The 22,452-nt window shown below is 43.9% G+C and overlaps 1 protein-coding gene across 4 annotated transcripts in view; it reads right to left on the reverse strand.

Annotated features, from left to right (window-relative positions):
• Positions 1-22,452, reverse strand: part of SULF2 (sulfatase 2) — a 247,662-nt gene that overhangs the window by 21,349 nt on the left and 203,861 nt on the right. For all 4 annotated transcript variants that reach the window (XM_050917299.1, XM_050917298.1, XM_050917300.1 and 1 more), the window contains 4 exons: positions 18,209-18,337; positions 17,217-17,273; positions 16,153-16,282; positions 4,342-4,546 (listed from right to left, as the gene is read on the reverse strand). In XM_050917299.1, coding sequence (XP_050773256.1) covers positions 4,342-4,546; positions 16,153-16,282; positions 17,217-17,273; positions 18,209-18,337 — 521 coding nt within the window. The remainder of the gene's footprint in view (positions 1-4,341; positions 4,547-16,152; positions 16,283-17,216; positions 17,274-18,208; positions 18,338-22,452) is intronic.

Genomic DNA, 22,452 nt, shown 5'->3' on the forward strand with positions numbered 1-22,452 from the left:
AATACACTAACAGTTTGTGTAACGCTCTTTCCTTCCTGTTCAGTAAGTTATAGGCAGGAAAGTGGAAGTAGACCACTCACATTTATTACTGCCATTATTCATATGCATTTCAGCATCACACAGTAGGGGAAGAGCTATACCACATTTGTTATACAGAGTAACGTTCTACACCAGAAGACAGTTGTGTAATATAGCTTATTATAGTCTCACTATTGTTTAAATTTTCTTACTTCCAGAGACCTTTGTTTCATATTTCTTAGTACAAAATCACAAGCCATCTAGAACTCAAAGGAAATTAAGAGGACAGAGAAATACAAGATATTCAAAGAACGCCCTGACTCGCACTAAAAAGCAGGTATACTCAGAACACACACTGCTGAAAGCCCTTTTTCCTTGTTCCCTATATATGAAGGAATTTCAGGTTAGCTAAAATGTACAGGAGCCCCAAATTGAGCTTAGGCCTAGCAGCTGAGTATCTCTAACCCAGAATTTACTCGCTCTTGCTGACAGGGGTAGGTCAAGTGTCTAAATCAGTTTGGCATTGTTGTTTTAATTTTTAACTTGTGTTCTCTGTTTTAGTGAGCAGCATTTGCTAGGCCCTGGAATGGGCTTGGAGCCTGATCCTGTATGCCCTGGGCACCCAACAGTTCTGTACATGTTCTCAGTCAGATGAAATTGTTCTCCTGCCCTAACACTTTTCAATCCAATAAGCCAGCTTTCCACTTATGCTGTTTAAAATAACAAACCAGAAAGTTACATTGACCTGTGTCACTTTGTGCCCACTCACTTTCACAGTGTGATTTATTGGCTAATAAATGTGCATGTGCAAGAATTCCTGATGGCATTCCACTGTCCATGTCAGCTGACCCTAGCTCACCCATTCCATTGAACTCCATGCCCTGCTACAACCGGCTGTGGGAAACAAAGCATCAGAACCCCTTTTTTTAATCAAGAAACAAGAAGTGGTAATTTGATCATTAGACTCCTATCTTAGTCTCCCTAGGCTGATTGTTTTGAAAACATAGTCACCGTGTTTCCTTACTGAGGCCTACAGCAGAGTACATGGCCTTACATTTGCTAATGATCCCATTTATTTGAGAAGTCACTAGGGTCTCTGTTCCCAGAATCCCACTCCACTTTTAAAAAAAATCCTTTGCATTAACAATTCATTTTCAAACAATGACAATACCTGACTATGACTATACTTGAATTTAAAATCGTGTTGTTGTTTTGTTTTGTTTTTTAAATAAAAAAGTTTCAGGGAGGATAAAAAAATCACCAATTATGACCCTAATTCAACAAAATATCTAAGCAGATACTTAAGTGCTTTGCTGACTTTGGACCTATGTTCCTAAACTTGGATTCTATATCCTATGCCTGGACACACTGGGCTAACAAAGAGGTTCAGTATGTCTTCTTGATTCAGAGGTGATCTAATTAGCTTCAACTTGTCCATCATCTCATTTGCACTAGGGAGATTGTACTCTACTCCTTCTATTCGTTTATCCTATCTCATTCTGAACACCTCTTAGGAACTACACACTTACCTACACAGGCCTGGAAAATGTGTTTTCTGTTAGCAAGCTGAAATTTCTCCTTTTTTTTAACTTTAACTCCATATCTTATCACTCAACATCTAGTAAAAACTCTCCCGCTTCTGAGCATATCACTGGGAACCAGAACTTCAGTGTTCTAATCCCAGAGCTAACACCAACTCCCCTTGTACCCTAACCACACTTAACTTGTTTGCCTCTGTCTTTCGCATAGGTAAAACAGATATAATTACACACTTGACCACCATATAGGGATGTTGTGAAGATTAGTTAATGTCTATGAAGTACTGTGCAGATGTACTTAATAGTATTATGTTGTCCCCACTTAAATATAATTGTTTTGTTTTCCATATTAAGAGCCTTCAACCTGTCCCTGTAACTGAACTCTTTCTTTTTTGTGCCTTTAAAAAGTTAATTGAGCTGCAACTTCTAGTATTATTTTAAGATTATCTGCTATGCCACATATTTCAACAGCAAGTGTAGCTGTGTAATTTCATCCTGGAAGCAATAATTTTATTCACCTAAAAATCAGTTTAGTAGTTACTAACCATCTTGCAAGCCAAATATAATGGGAGAAAATCAATTTAAACTCTCTGTTTGAAGCTTGTGCTGGGTCATTATAGAGAAAGACTAATCTGCTAAATAATTAAGGCACTGCATTTGTGGAGTGAGACAAAAGCAACATTACAGACGAAAAATAATTCTGAGCTGCCATTTCCCTCTTTAATCTATAATTAGACTATGTACTTCAAATACAGATATTAGTCTGACTCAGGTTTAAACCAGAGCCAGTGAATGGGCTTTATGGAAAAGCACCTGATCTGTGCCAAAGAAACTAGAAATGGAGTCATCCCCTTTAGATCCAACCTCTGGTTAAGAGTCAACCTTGGTACCGTTGGTTGAGCGTGAGGAAAATACATTAGAAGTAAGCAGCTTCTGGAACAAAGAGGGTAAGCCCCCTTATTAAAAATAAATTACTGCAGTAACTGCTCCAAGCACTGCAATAACTATTGTAACCTGGAACAGGCCACTTTAAGCATTTGTAAACTATTGGTTTAGTATGTAACATGTCCCCTCACTTTAGTGGCTGGTCCACAGAAGAAGATAAAAGCCTACTGCTGCTAACAGAGTTACTCTTTTAGTTCAAATGGTAAAGGCCCAGGCTTTTAATGCTGAAGGTCCCCCATTCATTCTCTGTTGATAACCCATGGCAGAGGTAGAAGAGAGTGGGGGTCATTATCCGTACTTTTTCTCTGAAAAAGTTTATGTAGTAAAGAAAATATATATCGCATCGCATCATGGATGCCATTTGAAAATGTATAGCCCCTGAGGGCACAGATGCTTTGATGTTCAATGGATTAGCTGAATTTTTTGTTTTGTTTTGTTCTGTTTTCTATTTTTTGTTTTTTATACTACTTTACTTTTCAAAAAAATGATAAAAATCAACAAACTGGTTGCAGTGCAAATCTCCACTGGGACACATGTCCTCGTCACTAAAAGCACAAACAATTAGAACTAATTAACAGTGCCTGCAGAGAGATCAAAAGGGGATAGGACCTGGAGGTGCTCTCTTCAGAGTAGGGTCAGGAGGCCTGACTGCAGGAAAACACAAAGCAGCTCTCCCTGCTGGTCCTCAGGCACATGAGCGCTGAGTGCCTTTCTTGGTTGGTGCATAAATAAAGAATTTTATTCCCAGAAGTGTGAGGACAGTGCCTTCACTAGTATTACAAGTCTTTTTTTAAAATGGATTAAAACCTGACTTTTTTCCCTCAGCACCAGCTCAGGCATCAAAAGGAGACACAAGGGTCGGTGTATTACTGACAGTCATTCTGAGGGTACGCTTACATTGCCAAAAAGCACAAACAGCTCTAAGTCTCAGAGCTCAGGTCAACTGAGTCAGGCTCGCGTGGCTTGCACTATGGGGCTACAAACAGCAGTGTAGACATTCCAGCTTGAGCCAAAGCCTGGGCTCTGATACCCACCATCCTCGCCAGGTTTCATAGACCCGGCTCCAACCTGAGCAGGAACGTCTACGCTGCTATTTTTAGTCCCATAGTACATGCCCCATGAGCTGCTGACCCAGGCTCTGAGACTTACTGCTGCCGTTTCTTTTTGGAAGTGTAAATGTACCTTGAGCGGCTAGAGGAAATGGGCCTGAATCATCACGGATTTACACCTCGTATAGGCTTTGCACCTGAGCAAATAGGTACAAACCCTGCCGAATCCAAACAACTCTGCTTTACACTCCATTTGTATGGGTGTAAGTGACTAAACAAGGTGAAGACAGTGGGGAATCGGACCCATTAGGATTCTCTCATGCCACAATATGCATCCAAGGAGCTGATAGGCATAACCACATCCCTAAGAGAAGCATCTTGATATACATCAAAAACATAGTCCACTTCAGCAGGATGATCAAATTCACAGTCATTAAATGCTGAGGGGCAATTCCTGGTCCCACTGCAGACACCATTTTGTCCTGCTTTGGATGGCAAAGTATTCTAATCCCAAAGAATCCTTGTGTTCCACAGGTTGAGGACGTTTTCAAAATTGGGTGTCTAAAGTTAAACACCTAAATCTGTATTTGTACACCTGAATCAGTGGCCTGATTTTCAGTAACAGCTGCAGGCACTCAGCACCTCTGAAAAATCAGATCACTGATTTGAGTGCCTACATATGGATCCAGGTACTCTAACATCAGGCACTCAAGCTTGAGAATGCTGCTACAAGCGAAGAGCAAGCCTTTTTTCTAGGACACAGTTGCAGAAGAGGCAGCGCGGTCGCTTACGTTTCTTGAAGAGTTTCGTTCTCTGTCCAATAGGGCTCAGCTTATATTCATTTTCCTCACAGTTGCAGTCTTCGCTTTTCCTGCTGTAATACTTGGGCAGGAGATTGGAGAGCCCCTTGCTGCTGCTCGCGGCTGTCAGGTGAGCCATTCCTTTGCACTTGTGCAGCTTGAGTTTCCCACTGGCATCTTCTATACACTGCCATTTCTGCAAGTTACATTTGGTTGTTAGAACACTGCCACCATGCCACAGACAGAATACAAAGAGACAGACAGAGCTGGTCATTAGCAACAACTATCCTTCAATACTGCGGTCACTGAGGGTTTTACCAAAAGTATAAAGCTCCATATCAGTGGGTCTGTAAAAGGTTGGGTCAGCAGTAACATCTGAACAAATGCAAATGCACAACAACATCTCTGCAATACAGGTTTACCAGACTAACCATTTGCTAAAAACAGCCCAGGATAAATGGCCACTTCATTAAATTATCTACACTCAAAATACACTGGTTGTTGCAACCTTCCCATTTTCAACCCATATATTCTTTATTCTGTTTTTGCATTTGATTTTCTTGTAGGTAAGCTTTTTGGGTGAGTAGAATGAAGGGAGTTGCCATATTTTCTATGCACTTTATTTAGCTTGAGGACAGTTGGCTTATTACCGTAATGTAACAAAACAATCACCGTTATAAATCAAAGATTTAGAAGGCTTTTAACTGGCCAGTTGCCTTCCATACAATTGTCCTTTATACCTGGAATGCACAGTCTACCAGGACTCCCTTATTTCTAGCCTGCTGCCTGTTTCCTTGCGGACTTTAAACAAAACATCCCACAACAGAGAGACCAGTCCCAGAAAAGAGAGAATGAATCTTGGGACCATGGCAATGGAAGAGTGAGGTTTAGCCCCAACTTTAAAAGGCTGGCAAGTTATTTCCTTTAATGCTCTCCCTCCCTACCAATTCCAGCATTCTCCAGCCTGACAGAATCCCACTTCATCAGTCCAGGAGGGCAACCTTGTGTGTAATCATAGCCCCACCCCACACAATACAAAGAGAAAAGCAACTTCTTTGAGACCTCCACCTCTCTTCCCACAGTCTATGCACTTGTGGGTATGTCTACACTGCAAAGAAAAACCTGAGGCACCGCATCTCAGAGCCGAGGCCAATTGACTTGGGTTCGCAGGGCTAAAAATATCAGTGTAGATGTTACCGCTTGGGCTACAGCCTGGACTCCAAGATGTATGGATTCAATGCTCAAGCAGAAACATTTACACTGCTATTTTTAGTTCCGGAGCCCAAGCCTCGAGTCCATGTCAACTGAGATAGGACACTGAGGGTTTTTCTTTGCAGCATAGGCACACCCTGACCAAGTGTGTATCTCAGTAGCTTTTTAAGGCATACTCCTCTCAGACATCTGGCACTGGGGGAAGATCAGGAAAATGTGTTCAACTGCACCTTTCAGGCTTGATCTACCTCCCACTGAAGTCAATGGAGCTGGGTTGGACAACCATAAAGTGAAAGTCATAATTTCCACTCAAGATGGATACAATCTCATGCCATCCAAACTCTATTTAAGCCCTTGTGCATTTTCAAATTGTAAACATTGACCTGCAGAGCCTTTTGGTACCACTGAATTAGGTATCAAGGGGAAAAAAAATACAACAAACTTACAATAAAGCGAAAGAAAAGGGCTCATTTTTAAAACATGGAAGTGTGTCTGTTACTGTCCCAAATCTACTGTCACTGGGAAACCCCCGGTAACCTTATAGTTTGTCTTGAGAAAAATTCCACTTTTTCTCTGTTACAGGCTCTCTAGATCTGAGCCTCCAGGCCTTACTGGAACTTTGGGACATTTTCAAAAAGAAACAACAACAAAAAAACAAAACAAATAACACCCCAAAAGCAGCAGCTCTCAAGTGAAAGAATATTCTACAACTAGCTTGCCGCTCTATGAGGAAGAATAACTCAGTTCCCACAGAGAGATGGTTCTGGGGCTTCGGAAAAAAGCTGTCATTTTCCTTTGAAATTTACGCCACTATTTGCACAACAGCGAAGCAGAAAACAGCAACCCAGTGCTCGTATTGCACAGGGAGCTTAGAGATCTTGCACAGTCCTGGCCAACCAGGGCTTGTTTCTCCACATTCAATGTGTGCTTTCATTTTTTTAAAAAGTTCAAGAGTTTGTTGAATGCCTGGTGACTGGGAGATAGGGACTCCTGAGTTGTAATTAAGGCCTGGACACAGACACCTTTTGTGGATTTGGGCAATTTGTGCGTGTCCTAGGCCCAGTCTTACTCAGATTTACGCACCTGCTTAGCATTAAGCTCATGCGGAATCCCGTGGGACTCCTCAGATTTGTAAAGTTAAGCATTTGCAGGGTTGGGTCCTTAGTTTCCTCCTATGTAAAAGTAGGATAAATTTACCTCCCAGGGTGTGTGCGGAAAAAATCTATGAAGATTAAATTGCCAGGTATTTTAAGAATTACTTAATGTGATAAAATGTAACTACCTGAGTTTAAATTAAGAAATCAGTTTGCTAAATACCAGCTCTTACACTGAAGAAAGCTATACTTCTGAATCATTTTGATTCATCTGAGCCTTGTTTTGGAAAATATACAGACCAGACACATTTCCTGCTTAGTAGAACTCAGCTATAGGAAAATGATGTATCAGTAAAAAGAACCTTTTCCACAGACTCAGCAATGAGGAAGTTAACATGCCAAGATGGTAACTGCTATATATAAGTGCCCCAATGTGTGTCCCAATACAATTTATTCTCTTCTTCCTTCATCTCTCATCAAGAAAACAAGAAACGCCCAACTTTCTCCTTCCATGTGAACTGGGAGAATTACTTTAATTTGGTACATTTAAAAATCTTCAGAGGAGTTTTGAGCTGATGTGAAAGTCACTGGAAGACTGTTACAAAGGCACGTTTGTAATCAACAGGCCTATTTGCTGAATAAGTGCACGAAGATACTGCTTAAAACTCTTTAGAAACAGACACTGGACAATTGCACCAAAGAGAGAAGTTCAGAACAAACCACAAATGCTCAGAAATAATTTGCCTCTCTTTTTTCCCTTCTGAACAGAGATGTGTGGGTGTGCACTCAGTGGCATACTCCCCATGGATTCTGCAATGCACGCTCAGCCTGCTTCTAAGCATTGACACCTGTTTTGTCAAGCAATAGCAGCACCTGCCATCATTCCTGTCTGCTGCAGAGCACATTCACACTGAGGGAAATGAGTACAACTTTCTCTATTTGATTGGAGGGTCATTTAAACAATTAAAACTACCCAAAGAGTGGTAGCTGCCCTAACGATTAATTAGGCTCATAGTCACAAATGATGACCACTTAGCAATAAAATATAATCATTAACAAATAATGGGTTAATTCAGCTAGCCTATAAATCCAAGCAGCAAAACGTCCCCTTTTACCACTCCTTCTTTGTCTTCACTAGGAAAAATCCAGTATGTTCTTAATCCATATTACCTAACTCATGGTAACTAACATCTTAAAAGTCTTAGCGAAGATAGGGCAGTTTGTAGTTTTAATAAAAATTAGCAGGCCATTCTGAATAGTCTATCCCAGCAATTCTCAAACTGGGGGTCAGGACCCCTTCAGGGGGTCACGAGGTTATTACATAGGGGGTCGCGAGCTGTCAGCCTCCACCCCAAACTCCGCTTTGTCTCCAGCATTTATAATGGTGTTAACTACATAAAAAAGTGTTTTTAATGTATAAGGGAGGTCGCACTCAGAGGCTTGCTGTGTGAAAGGGGTCACCAGTACAAAAATCTGAGAACCCCTGGTCTATCCCAACCTGCTGTGCGGGAGCCTAGGGTTTACAATGTTTAACAGTGTTAAAACTGCAAACTGATCTGTCTTCACTAGGATTTTAAGCTCACGTTACTTACTACAAGTTAGTTGACCTGAGGTCAGTGAGGATGAACTCCCACAGAACACACATTCAAATAAAAGTCTTTTGCAGTGTGGCCTGAAAGCCATCACGTTAACAATTCTTCATACTTCTCATTTCATATTGCTGTAGTAGAGGAATTCCTATTGTCCACATTGGGACACTTTGGGCATCGGTGCCCACTGCCACCTATTTAGCTAGGCATACTCTAGTCCTCCCAGCCCCTCCCCCCACATGTATTAATCACAATCTTCATGATTTGAAGAAGCTGAGCCCACAGTTGAACGGGCAATTTCAGTGTTTTGGAAAAGTGATACTAGAATATCACTCAACAAAGGCCCAAAGTATCTCCTACATGTAGAAACAGTTGGGCACTAAAACACAATTCTAGCAGCAGATGTATAAGGAACAGATACTTTTCTTTTACGCATGCAGACAATAATAACTTGGACTTCTTCAGTGAAGCTACCCACTTGTAACATGCACGTAATCCCCTAGTGGCAGATGCATGCTGTATTTTGTATTCATATCAAGAAGCCTTAATTTCCATCCCATTCCCTACCACCATCAAGTGGTTTTGCATTATTGTGCTTCAGAGCTTTCCTGCCACTAGAGCAATTAAAGATGTTAATTCAAAGTCATTACTTGGGGCTCCAAACAGAAATAAATAGCTATGACCTCCCTCCCAGTAGGTTTTTTCATGCAGTTCGCTTATATTCTCAGTGCATCTCTTTTTCAAGTGACAATGTTTTTATTTTGGAAAAAGGGGATGATCATTCAATCCTTGTCAGGCGAGACTCCCTCTGAAGCCCATGGATTTCAGGACTAAGCCTCAAGTCAGCATTGTGTCTCACAGGGGTTTCTTCTTTTGCTGAAGGAAGGGATAACATCCCAGCAGGCAGTAAAGTGAAAGGAGCAACTCCAGCTCTAATCAATTAGATAGTCACAGGCCTTCCTCCCTGGTGGGTTGGACTAATCAGGATAATATGGCAAAATCCTCTGGCTAGGCAGGCATGAGTCACCCAGTCCACTCTCCTGGGCAGGACTGATTTAATGATTCCTAAATCATGCACAACCCATGCAATTCTAGTTTTCACTTGAATATCTCCAGCTTAAGTAATTGGACAGCCTCTACTGGCAGGTTGTTCTATTGCCCAAGTGCTACCAAGTTTCCCCTAATACTTAACAAGAAATTTCCCTGCTCTCTCTCTCATATCCATTACCTCTTATTCTGTCCTTGCTGATTGAAAATAATTGGTCTATCTTGTATACATCATCTATTTAGATACCTGTAGACAATTATCTCTTCCCTCAGCCATTTGTTCTCCAGACTAAACATATCCAGTTCCTTAACCTTTCCTCACAGGTCTTATTTTCCAAATCTTTTATCTTTTTTGTTGTTATTGTTGCTCTCCTGTGCACTCCCACCAATTTCTCTATCAGCAAAGGATTAATCGAATTTCCTTTCCTCCAAATCATCAGTATCGAAATAATACTTCCTGCTCTTCATTCTGTTTGGATTCTATTCTTACACTGGTTGATGACTTGTGAAACTGCTGACCAATAAGAAATACAGTAACTCCTCACTTAACATTGTAGTTATGTCCCTGAAAAAATGCGACTTTACGCAAAACGATGTTAAGTGAATCCAATTTCCACATACAAATTAATGTAAATAGGAGGGGTTAGGTTCCAGGCAATGTTTTTCATCAGACAAAAGGCATTATAAACATATACAGTATAAGTTTTAAACACTTTTAAACAAACAGTTTAATATTGTACACAGCAATGAATGACTGTGAAGCTTGGTTGAGGTAGTGGAGTCAGAGGGTGGGATATTTCCAGGGAATGCCTTGCTGCTAAATGAGGAACTAGCACTTGCTGAGCCCTGAAGGGTTAATATGCTGTTGTTAATGTAGCCTCACACTCTAAAAGGCAGCATGGACTGAGGCAGGAGGGAGGAAACAAAATAGATGCAGGGCAGTTGCTGCAAACATTTCCCTGTAAAAACTGAACATGATGATGAGCCCACACTATCCAGCTGGAGTGCACCACTCCCTCCTCCTGACAGCACATGCATGGCTGCACAGGTGCTGACTTTCCAGGTGCTGGGGAGTGCGTGCATATGAGAGAGAAAGAGAAAGAGACGTGAATTGCCCCTTTAAGTATGCTCACCCCACTTCAAGTATGTTGCCCTTTTAAGCATATCATCCAGTTCAGACAGGAAGCAACAACTTCTAGCAAGCTCCCTCCTTTCTGTCCCTGAGTCCTGTCCCCCTCCTCTGGTTTGTGGGGAGGGCATATGCAGCAGGGGCACATCCTGATATCAGCACCCCTCTCCCCCCTCCCCTCCCCCAGCAAGCTCCCTGGAGCAACTCCAAGACAGAGGGCAGGTCAGGAGCACCACAGCAGTGAGGGGAGGGCCACCTGAACTGCTGTTGGGCAGCTGCTGAGCCACGTACCTTACAGGGAATTTAGGGGAGCTGATGGGGGGTGCTGTTGGCCCCCCCAGTTCTAATCCCCACAAGGAGGGGCTGCTCTGCCAGAGAATCCTGCAAACAGTGGAGAAAGCAGGCAGCTGCCAAACAACGTTAGAAGGGAGCATTGTACAACTTTAAACGAGCTTGTTCCCTAATAGATCAGCAACGTAACAATGAAATCACGTTAACCAGGACAACGTTAAGTGAGGAGTTACTGTAGATAGATCATGCCTGAAAACAACATTTAGGAAATCTCTGTGATTTTAAAGGGACTGGAAACAATCAGGAATGCCTCATTATTTTTAAAATGTGAACAAGTTATTTCTTGTTTTAATCACATATTAAGGGACAAATCCTGTGAGGCACTGAGCACCCATAACTTACAATGGATCTCAGAAACTCTTCAGAGGAGATTACTGTACTGCTAAAATGCTCTCGATTCTGGCTGGCTTGATAGCTCACTTAGTTGCATATGCTACACTGTTATAGATGCTAGATTCCTGGGTAATTTCCAGGATTAATCTCTGCTAGCCAGAACAAAGCCAGAGCATCACAAAGGCAGACAGAGCGATGCCTTACTGTGTATTTGTTCCAGTTACTGAAGGAGAATGTTGCGCATGGTGGTCCAGTTCCCAAGTGCAGCCAAGATGTGCCCTTCCCAGGGGTCAGAGGGAAAAGGGAGGTCTAAGTCACTTTTCTACTTCCCTAATCCTGGGACCAGTCGGGGTAGTTCAGCCTCCAACATCATAATTATGCTGACAGGAATAAAACCCTAAGGAGTGCTCTGCCAGCCATGGATCACCTTGTTACAGCATGTCCTGGTCACAACCGCTCCTGTCTCTGGCCTGCCATGGACCGTGTTCTACTCCCGAGAAGCAAGTGGCATAGAGCCACCTTTATGCCACTTGAGTATTTCCTTACCATAGGCAGCGGTTCTCAAACTGGGGCCCAGGGCTGAAGCTGAAGCCCGGGGCCAAGCTGAAGCCCAAGCCCCACTGCCTGGGTCGAGGCCCACTGCCTGGGGCTGAAACCCTTGGGCTCAGACTTCAGTCCCCACTCCTGGGATTGTGTAGTAATTTTTGTTGTTAGAAGGGGGTCACAGTGCAAAGAAGTTTGAGAACCTCTGCAATAGGGGAATATAAAGCACTCCTTGCATAGCACAATACAGCCAGAGGGAGGGCTGAGCAACTAGCCTTCCACATGCAGAACTGTTCTGTGGGAGGGAACTAGAGATGGACTCTAAAATCTCCTGGAGAAAACAGCTGTGCAAAAGGAAGCCTTTTAACTCCACACAAAGACATTTTGAGCCATAACAAGCAGCACAACAAAGAAAGAGCAGGGTATGAAGAAGAAATAGTGCAAACTCAGACATCTGTTTTTCTTAGCAAATGGTTAAACACAATTATCTCACATCATATTATTTAAAGAGGAAATGTGCTATTTTTAGTGACCTTCTAGCTGAGTGGCTGAAGCATGCTAAGCAAATGTGCTTAATTACTTAAATGGAGTTCTTTGTGCAACTGTTATGATGATACTGAGGAGCTGCTGGGATTACTCCACAGAGCAATGGTGATATCATAATTGGCTTCCACAAAAGCACATTAATGCAGGCCTCACATTGTATGCTGACTTGGTAAATGGAAGCTGACCCACTTCCATTTACCACGTCAGCATACAATGTGAGGCCGAATTGCAACAAAGAGAAAGAAATTGTGCGCATGCCATTAGGTGTTAGGACAAATGCTTTTTATTTCATGTGGGAAAGAAGAGCTCATCCCCCCCTTTAGATCTCTGAATATGAATTCTGAGCTGTTCTTTCATCTGGGGATACAGTTGTTCTTTGTTGGATGTAACTAATGCAACACTAGCTGCAAAAGAAAACCTGGAAGGCTGCTACACACATTCCCATTGCACTCTGTGGGTATTTGCATTCACTAGTGTCAACCCAAACTCCTCACAAGAGGGAGTTGGCATCAAGGGGTTTAACAGTACAAATGGTCTCAGTGCCCTTTTATTAACCTGATTACAGTTCAAGGGGAATTTTGTAACAGGGAGAAATGACTTAACAGTTTAGGGTTGCAGGGACCGGAGGAAGGTTCTATTTGTAGTGATGGTAGCTGTGTATACAAAGGAGAATTATAAGCTCTTCACTTTGCATTCAACACTCTCCTTACCTCCCCTCCATCCAGGACTCCATCCTCTTCCTCTCTTACTCCTCCTGCCTGGTCCTGATGATCTGCTTCTGCTTCTCTTCTAGCTTTTCTTTTGTCTCCTTGTCCTACTTCAGACTTTCTACCACCTTTCCTACTATCCTCTGTGCTTGGAACATCTTAGTAACAGCCTGGTCCAAAACTCAGTGAAAGACTCCCAATGACTTCAGTGGGCTTTGATCAAGGCCCTAATCCTGACCAAGCTACATTCCTCCATCTTTAAAATAGGATCTGAAAAAATCCACCTATTCTATGAAGCACTCTGGCTACTATGGGCTGCTTAGTATTAAATGCCCTCAACCTCTCATTGGGAATCCACCTTTCAGCACCAGGACCATGGGCTTGTCTACATGAGCATTTAGTTCACAGCAAGCTGGGGTGTGAATCTATCCGGCTCTAGCCTCGTGTGGACTAACAGTCCATGTGGACCCTGCTGCCACACACTAACAGTTCATTAGTCTGCTTTGATCTAGTCCCAAATCAAAGACGACGAGATCAAAGCAAACTAAATGAACTGTTAATGCATGGCAGCAGTGTCCACATGGACAGTTGGTCTGCAGCAAACCAGTGCTGGGTAGATGGACACTCCAACTTGCTGCAAACTGTTTGTGTAGAAGAGCCCTGTGTTTGTACTGTAACTACTGCACCTACACTTTAAACTTCTCAGGATTGGGATTTGTTATGCATTTGGCACATTTTACCTATTGTGTAGGGCTGTCCACATCAACAGCACCAAACAAATAATAATATGCCCCCTTCATGGTCTGTCTTGCTTCATTCTGAAGTTATTTAGATGCAACCATATTTAGGGACAAATTCTGCCCATAGACAACGCATTCATCTCCCACTGCACTTTCTGTCTAGACAGAGAACTAGGGCATGTTCTTTACAGCAAGGGCTGACTGGATTGAGATTCCCTAGGGAAAGCACCCCAGAGTCTAACTGACTTGACTGTTAGGCAATTTTTCCTTATGTCCAACTTAAAAATTTCTCTTTTGCTCAATATCATCCCATCACTTCAAATTACATCTTACTGAAATGCAGAAACAATTATTTCCCTTTCTGACTACACGGACGTGTCAAACCCATGTGCCAGTGTCATACCTCTCCTCTGCAATTTACCAAGAATTCTGGGCAGAGAGCTGACCCCTTTTCTCACTTTTGCTTGATGTCAAAGGTATTTTACTATTCACAGAAATGTAAGTGTGTGCACATGCATGTGTGTTACAGTACAGAGACTGACCCCCACCAAGGACAGTGACATGCAGTAATTTCAGGGGGAAAAGCCTGCATGCGGTTATGTAACCTCTTACAAGGAGACAGTTCCAGTGTCTATCTGAACTTATGTGAAAAATCTTGACCCCTCAATGCCTACTACAAAGTTCCAAGCCACAGGGAAGAGAACACCACAAGAAAGAAGTTGAAACAGCACTGGCAGGATACGTAGTGATGGGAACAGAACAGCTACAGCACTGGCAGGATACGTAGTGATGGGAACAGAACAGCTACGTTTCCCTAGACACTTTGTAACAGAAATAGCTAATGTTCCCTCTGACTTAAGGGCCTGACAACTTCAAATACCCACTATTTGTTCCTATTCATGTGGAGTGCCAGATCAAAAGAAATGATAGCAATAATCAGCTGCATCAAAGTTCATACCTGTGAGACTTTGGAACTTTGGACTTTGAAAAAGAGAGGAATATGATTGCTCATGTAGTTAAACCTAAAAAGGAAGCCACAGGAGGAAAAGGAAGCCTGGAAAACCAGCTCTGGGAAAGGTTCTTACTGAAGGTGTCTGATCATCTAAGTCAGATCCAAACAGCTGAGAAACTATGAGTCAATTCCCAGGTGCACTGAGCACAAGATTGGTGCAGCTGGCAGTAGGGGAGGAGGTGGCTAAGGGTGGCGCTACACTACATTTTACTGCCCTTCTTGATCCTAGTACTGCCCCCTGGTGCAAGTTAAAGCATCCACAGGGCTGATGTAACATGTATCAACCCATACTGGCCCCCTAGTGGCTATTACTCTGGCGAAACTTACTAGAAGCTCTGCGTCCTGGCCCTGGCCCCTTCTGGCTTCTACACCAGGAAGGAATGGTGTAGAACCAGCTATATCAGCTTTTCACTAGCTGAAGTTCCCCCCACACACTGCAGGAATCCTATTTAGGACAGGCTTGCGGTACCTTTGCACCACTCTAGGGGCACAGAGCAACCTTATATGGGGCTGAGGATATGCCTCTGTTCCTAGTGGTGTACTATAGTCACTTGCTGAGCTTCTCCTATGTAATTTGGACCTGGGCTGTGAACATTTTCATATTTGCATAGCAGAGTTACGTAACAGTCATAGAAACCACAGGCACAATTGACCAATCAGACAGCTAAGCATTCATATTCACAAACAGGGCAGGTCTTCACTATCCACCGGATAGGCGGGTAGTGATTGATCTATCAGGGGTCGATTTATCGTGTCTAGTGTAGACGCGATAAATCGATCCCCGATCGCACTCCCCATCGACTCTGGAATTCCAGTTCACGAGAGGTGGAAGTGGAGTCGATGGGGGAGTGGCAGATGTCAACTTGCCACCCTCCTCACGGCCAGGAAAGTCGACCTAAGATACATTGACTTCAGCTACACTATTCGCGTAGCTGAAGTTGTGTATCTTAGGTTGCCCCCCCACCCCGCTAGTTTAGACCTGGGCACAGTTAACACATGCAGTCATTGTAATTGTGTATGCAAGCTATGGTTTTCATGGTATATTTGTGTTAGTGATAAGGGCACACGAAGCCCAGATTAGGCTTTTTTATGTTAGTATATTTAAATTCAAATTAAAAACTATTATATTATATATAAGATCATAGCAAAGGGAGCTATGCACATTTGGGATAATTTTTCCTGTGGCGCTCAATGTGAATTCTCAACACTAATGTATCCTGAACTTCATTCCGTTTGGGGAACAGAACGTTAAAATAATCTAGGCCATTCTTTTACAGTAGCTGGGAATCAATACATAGGCACTTGAATCAGCAATTTCTTGACTGCCAGTCAATCTCATAAATGCTGCAATATAGTTCTGAGCAAAGGCCACAAAAATGAGTCACTTGATTTATAAGTTGGCACTGAGAATGAGGTGAAGGACGTTATCACAGTTTGCAAGTGGTGTTAAACTTAGCTCTTGATATAGCTTCTTGCACTGAGTGCTAAATATGTCTCACCTGCCCAAGCTGTTCGCAGGCGGTTTGATACTCAGCTCGCTGGCAGAGGTCTTTCACACGCTGGTATTTGGGCAGGAAGTTTTCTTCCTGAGCATCCACCTTCTCATTCTCTCTCTTATGCAGTAATTTACTGGAGGGAAAGAAACAGTGTATTTCATTAAGACTCATTCAAAATACTACACAGGGTCTGCCAGAGTGTCTCAGACCATCCCTGTCAGTGTCCTGCCTCTCCCAGTGGCCAAAATCTAATGCTCCAGAAGAAACTGAATCCACTCCACTTCTCCCATTTGCTTTGAAAATGCACCAGGCTACTAGAGCTACCCTGCAAATGGGGGAAGGAGAGACCAAGACTCCTTTTTGTGACCCCTGCTGCCTCCCAAAGTGAGAGATTTGATTAACCCACTAAGAGCATGCATAACTACAAGAGTTTCAAAATCCACACCCCAAACGCAGAACAGAAGCTTGGTTCATGCCTTTCTCTAGCTAGGAGTGTTCATAAAATGATGCAGTCCCTTCAAAAACCCAGCTGACTACAAAAGCCTGATCCGCAGAGGTACTGGTTTCACTGCAAAGTGGCTGCAGGGAATCCATGCAAGGCAACCGTACCCTCCTAGGTGCCATGGAGCTATACTCTTCAAGTGTTCAGTGAACATCCTTGTACATGAACACAGAAGTTGGGGACACGACAGATGAGGGGGCAGGGCCAGTCGATCTGCAACTAGGAAGATTCATCAGCTTACATCCCCTTCGCATGCAGGGGGCAGGACAGCAGTCATGGAGCTGCTCCCACTCTGTGGCTTGCAGGGAGGGAGGAGGGCACCCCAGAACTGCCATCAACCCCCCCTATGCACAGCACACTTATGCCGGCTATGTGCAAGGGCCAGGGCTAGCACAAAGCTACCATACAGTCTCTCCTATCATAGACTCATTGGCATTAGGTGTATGACAGCAATGCCACTACCTGTGCGGGGATGTGATCTTAGCCATGAGCTTTCACAGGAGGCTCCAGCCATGCAGGATTCTCCTATTTAGAGCAACTGGGCTCTGTGTAACTCTTTCCTTACCCTCTCTCCACAAGGAATGAATCTCTCCACACCTTCATCTTTTTTTTTAAATGGAACCTATAAAAACAAAATTCTCATGAAAACCAGCCTCTCCTCCCTTCCTCTCCATTGCTCCTCCAGAAACACAACCCACTTCTCCCACGGGAACGTGTAACTGTACAAAACAGAAAGATATGTGTCGTCAGTGCTAATCACAAAGGAATATGAGCCAGACTCATTCTCATGGGGACAAAATCCATAATGGAGCCAGACTATAGAACACGGTTTCTATACAAAAAACACTGAGGCACTGAGAGATTAAGTGATTTGCCCAAGGTCATAAAGGAAGTGTATAATTAAATCTAGATTTTCTGGATCCCAGTTCAGTGCCTTGCTTTCAAAAACATCCACCTGCCCTGACAAAAGCCCTTTTCTGACCCACCTGCTCTCCTCCACCACGAGCACACATCTCCCCACTCCCTCTCTCCTCCTCCAGTTGCTTTTTCCTGAAAACTACTGTTCATCACAAGCACCCACGTGAATCCTCTCCCCCCACCTTTTTCAGGTGGAAGTGTTGGTATGTCTCAGAATATAATTGTGTATTTCCAATACAACAATATAAACAAAGTTTTACTTTATATAAAGCACTGACGTACAATTAGTTTTTACAGTTTAAACAATAATAAAAGCTTTGTTTAAAAGACATAGCTATAAATGATGCCACAGACACATTTAAAATCTGTAACTCATGCAAACAGAAACATCCTCATGACCAAAGGCCAGTTCACTCTCACACACATTATATTTTGCTATCAGAAAGGCAAATACCATATAACTAATATATTGATCTGGCCAACTAAAAAACTGAAGTCAGTTAAGAAGTGCAGAACAGGTCTGAACCATGTCCAGTCTATATCTGTAATTCATTCCGTTTCCCCTTAAATTTGTCTGCAGATGGCTGTACACAGACACACAGATACACACACACACAGAGTCAAACTTCTTTTCTTTACCTATTAACTGGTCTCTCAGAATCCAGCAGTTTTAGAATGGATTTACCATCCATGTCAGGTGGAATGTCCAAGCCTGCAATATCTAGAATTGTAGGAGCAAGATCAATGTTCAATACAATGTGAGGATTCCTGAAAGAAATATATAAAGACCCTGCTTAGAGAATCTTTGTGGAAATTGTGAACAACTACCTTAACCCCACCTCCTTTTCAAATATGGGATCTGAAAAAGCTTAATCTGTGGCATCAGCACAGAACAAAGGAAAATATTATCCAATCAAGTCGGGTGTTGAAAGGGATTAACATATACAATATGTTACAATATTCAAATTACTCCCAGGTGCATAACCCCAAGAGAGGCTAACGTGAAGATTTAGTTCTAAAGCAATAGCATTTCAGACTGAATATGAAAAATGGCTTATAAAGCAAAATAAGTTAATGAGTAAAGGGAAGGGTTCAATGCTATTCTGAAATGTGAAAAAGCACATGATAAAAACTCCTCTGGTGTCTTAGAGAATTAATGTGCAAGTCACCTAGAGCCTGGCAGATAGAACACACTTTGTCTATTTCAACATACATCACAAAAACAAACAGCTGGGTCTATGGCACTGGACTGTTTGTCACACAAAAAGAGCGTAGAGAAGAAATATCCTGTCTCACTACCCAAAGGGAACAACTAACAGTTGGTTATTATAATTAAGAGTGAGTGAGAGGGAGAGGGTACGTCTACACTACGGGATTATTCCGATTTTACATAAGCCGGTTTTGTAAAACAGATTGTATAAAGTCGAGTGCACGCGGCCACACTAAGCACATTAATTCGGCGGTGTGCGTCCATGTACCGAGGCTAGCATCGATTTCCGGAGTGTTGCACCGTCGGTAGCTATCCCGTAGCTATCCCATAGTTCCCGCAGTCTCCCCCGCCCCTCAGAATTCTGGGTTGAGATCCCAGTGCCTGATGGGACAAAAAACATTGTCGCGGGTGGTTCTGGGTACAGCCTCAGCACTCCCTCCGTGAAAGCAGCAGACAACTGTTTTGCGCCTTCTTTCCTGGGTGAACTGTGAAAATGCCATAGCACAGCAAGCAAGGATCCTGCTCAGATCAAGACCGCAATTGTGGACGTTGTAAACACCTCGCGCATTCTCGTGCAGTCTATGCTGAACCAGGACCTGCAAAGCCAGGTGAGGAAGAGGCGGCTACGGCAGAGCGGCAACGAGAGTGATGAGGACATGGATACAGAATTCGCTCAAACCGTTGGCCCCTGCACTTTGGAGATCCTGCTGGTAATGGGGCAGGTTCTAGCCATTGAATGCCGATTTTGGGCCCAGGAAACAAGCACAGACTGGTGGGACCGCATAGTTTTGCAGGTTTGGGACCATTCGAAGTGGCTGCAAAACTTTCACATGCGTAACAGCACTTTCATGGAACTTTTGGCTTGCTTTCCCCTGCCCTGAAACGCCATAATACCAAGATGAGAGCAGCCCTCACAGTTCAGAAGCGAGTGGCAATAGCCCTCTGGAAGCATGCAACGCCAGACAGCTACCGGTCAGTCGGGAATCAATTAGATTGGGAAAATCTACTGTGGGGGCTGCTGTGATGCAAGTAGCCAAAGCAATCATTAAGCTGCTGCTACGAAAGGTTGTGACTCTGGGAAACGTGCAGATCATAGTGGATGGCTTTGCTGCAATGGGATTCCCTAACTGTAGGGGGGCGACAGATGGAACCCATATCCCTATCTTGGCACCGGAGCACCAAGGCACCCAGTAGGTAAACAGCAAGGGGTACTTTTCAATGGTGCTGCAAGCACTGGTGGATCACAAGGGACATTTCACTAACATCCACGTGGGATGGCCAGGAAGGGTTCATGACGCTCGCGTCTTCAGGAATGCTACTCTGTTTAAATGGCTGCAGCAAGGGAATTACTTCCCAGACCAGAAAATAACAGTTGGGGATGTTGAAATGCCTGTAGTTATCCTGGGTGACCCTGCCTACCCCTTGATGCCATGGTTCATGAAGCCATACACAGGCAGCCTGGACAGTGGTCAGGAGCTGTTCAACTACAGGCTGAGCAAGTGCAGAATGGTGGTAGAATGTGCATTTGGCCGTTAAAAGGCTCGCTGGTGCACACTACTGACTCGCTCACACCTCAGACAAACCAATGTCCCCATTGTTATTGCTGCTTGCTGTGTGCTCCACAATCTCTGTGAGAGTAAGGGGGAGACCTTTATGGCGGGGTGGGAGGCTGAGGCAAATCACCTGGCCGCTGATTACGTGCAGGCAGACACCAGGGCGATTAGAAGAGCACACCACGAACTGGTGCGCATCAGAGAAGCTTTGAAAACGAGTTTCATCAAGGGCCAGGATACAGTGTGACTGTTGTGTTTGTTTCCCCTTGATGAATGCGCCCCCCTTGATTGACTCATTCCCTGTAAGCAACCCACCCTCCCCCTTCGATTACAGCTTGCTTAAGGAAATAAAGTCACTATCATTTAAAAATCATGTATTCTTTATTAAAAAGTCATTATAAAAAGAGGGAGAGAACTGACAAGGTATCCTGGGTGTGGTTTGGGAGGAGGATAGGAGGGAAGGAAAAGGCCACTAAAAATATTTCAAAGTAATGACAGCCTTTTGGTCGGGCTGTCAATGGGGGTGGAGTGGGTGGGTGCACCAAGCCTTCCCCCACGTGTTCTTACACGTCTGGGTGAGGAAGATATGGAACATGGTGAGGGGTGAGGGTGGTTACACAGGGGCTGCAGCAGCACTCTGTGACCCTGCTGCTGTTCCTGAAGCTCCACCAGACGTCAGAGGACGTCAGTTTGATCACTCAGCAGCCCCAGTGTTGCATCCTGCCACCGCTGATCTTCCTGCCTAAACCTCTGATCTTCCTGCCGCCACCTCTCATCTCGAGCGTCCCTCCTGTCCTCATGTTCACTGGCATCTTTCCTGTAATTTGATACGACGTCCTTCCACTCATTCAGATGAGCTCTTTCATTGCGGGTTACTTCCATGATTTCCGAGAACATTTCGTCTCACGTCTTTTTTTCCCTCCGCCTTATCTGATAGCCTTCGGGATGGAGTAGGAAGGCTTGAAAAATTTGCAGCTGCATGAGGGAGGTAAAAAAGGGAGAGAAGTATTTAAAAAGATACATTTTACAGAACAATGGTTATATTCTTTCACAGTGAACAACACTATTCACCTTACACAGCCCATGTGATTTCACTACAAGGTCGCATTTTGCATCTTAATATTGAGTGCCTGCGGCTCTGGTGTTAGAGATCTCACAGACGCAGGTCCAGGCAGCAGAATTCAGCTTGCATGCGGCCATGGTAAGCCATTGTCTTTCAGCTTCTGCAGCCTTCATATACACAGTGCCCGCATTTCCCAAATACCAAGCAAATCCTGTTCAGTGCTGCTTCTTTCCTGTTAACATGCAGCAGCAGAAACCACCCCCCCATCCAATTCTCTGGGATGATTGCTTTACCCCTCCCCCCACCGCGTGGCTGGTATCATGGAAGATCACTGCTAATAACCCCCCCTCCGCCCCCCACCGCGTGGCTGGTAGCAGGGAAGATGCCTGCTAGCCAAATGCAAAAAAGCTCAGCACCATTACCCCCCCTCCCTTCCCCCCGCTTGGCTACCTGCAAGGAAGGATTTCTTTTAAGCAACAGGCAAACAGCCCAGTAGGAATGGCCATCTCCGTCCCCTTAAATAAATTCCTGAATTTCAACCAGGTTACCATTCACAATATCACTCTCCTGAGGATAACACAGCGAGATAAAGAACGGATGTTGCTTGAATGCCAGCAATAACCGGGACTATACGCAGCTAGGCTTTGTCATGCAATGATACCAGATTACTTGCTACATGCATGGCGTGGTCAAGTGTCCTACCATGGTGGACGGAATAAGGCTGCCTTGCCCAGAAACCTTCTGCAGAGGCTTTTGGAGTACCTCCAGGAGAGCTTCATGGAGATGTCCCTGGAGGATTTCCGCTCCATCCCCAGACACGTTAACAAACTTTTCCAATAACTCTACTGGCCGCGAATGCATCCCAAGTCCTCAGGGCAAATCAATCATTAAAAAACGCTTGCTTTTAAACCATGTTTTATATTTACAAAGGTACACTCACCAGAGGTCGCTTCCATGGCTTCATTGTCCGTGCTAGTGGCTTGGGAGGGCAATTCCGTCTGGGTGAGAAAAAGCTCCTGGCTGTTGGGGAGAACGGAGTGCCGTGTGCTCTCTGCAA

This window comes from Gopherus flavomarginatus, chromosome 11 (genome assembly GCF_025201925.1).
Source record: "Gopherus flavomarginatus isolate rGopFla2 chromosome 11, rGopFla2.mat.asm, whole genome shotgun sequence".
Classification (NCBI taxonomy): Eukaryota; Metazoa; Chordata; order Testudines; family Testudinidae; genus Gopherus; species Gopherus flavomarginatus.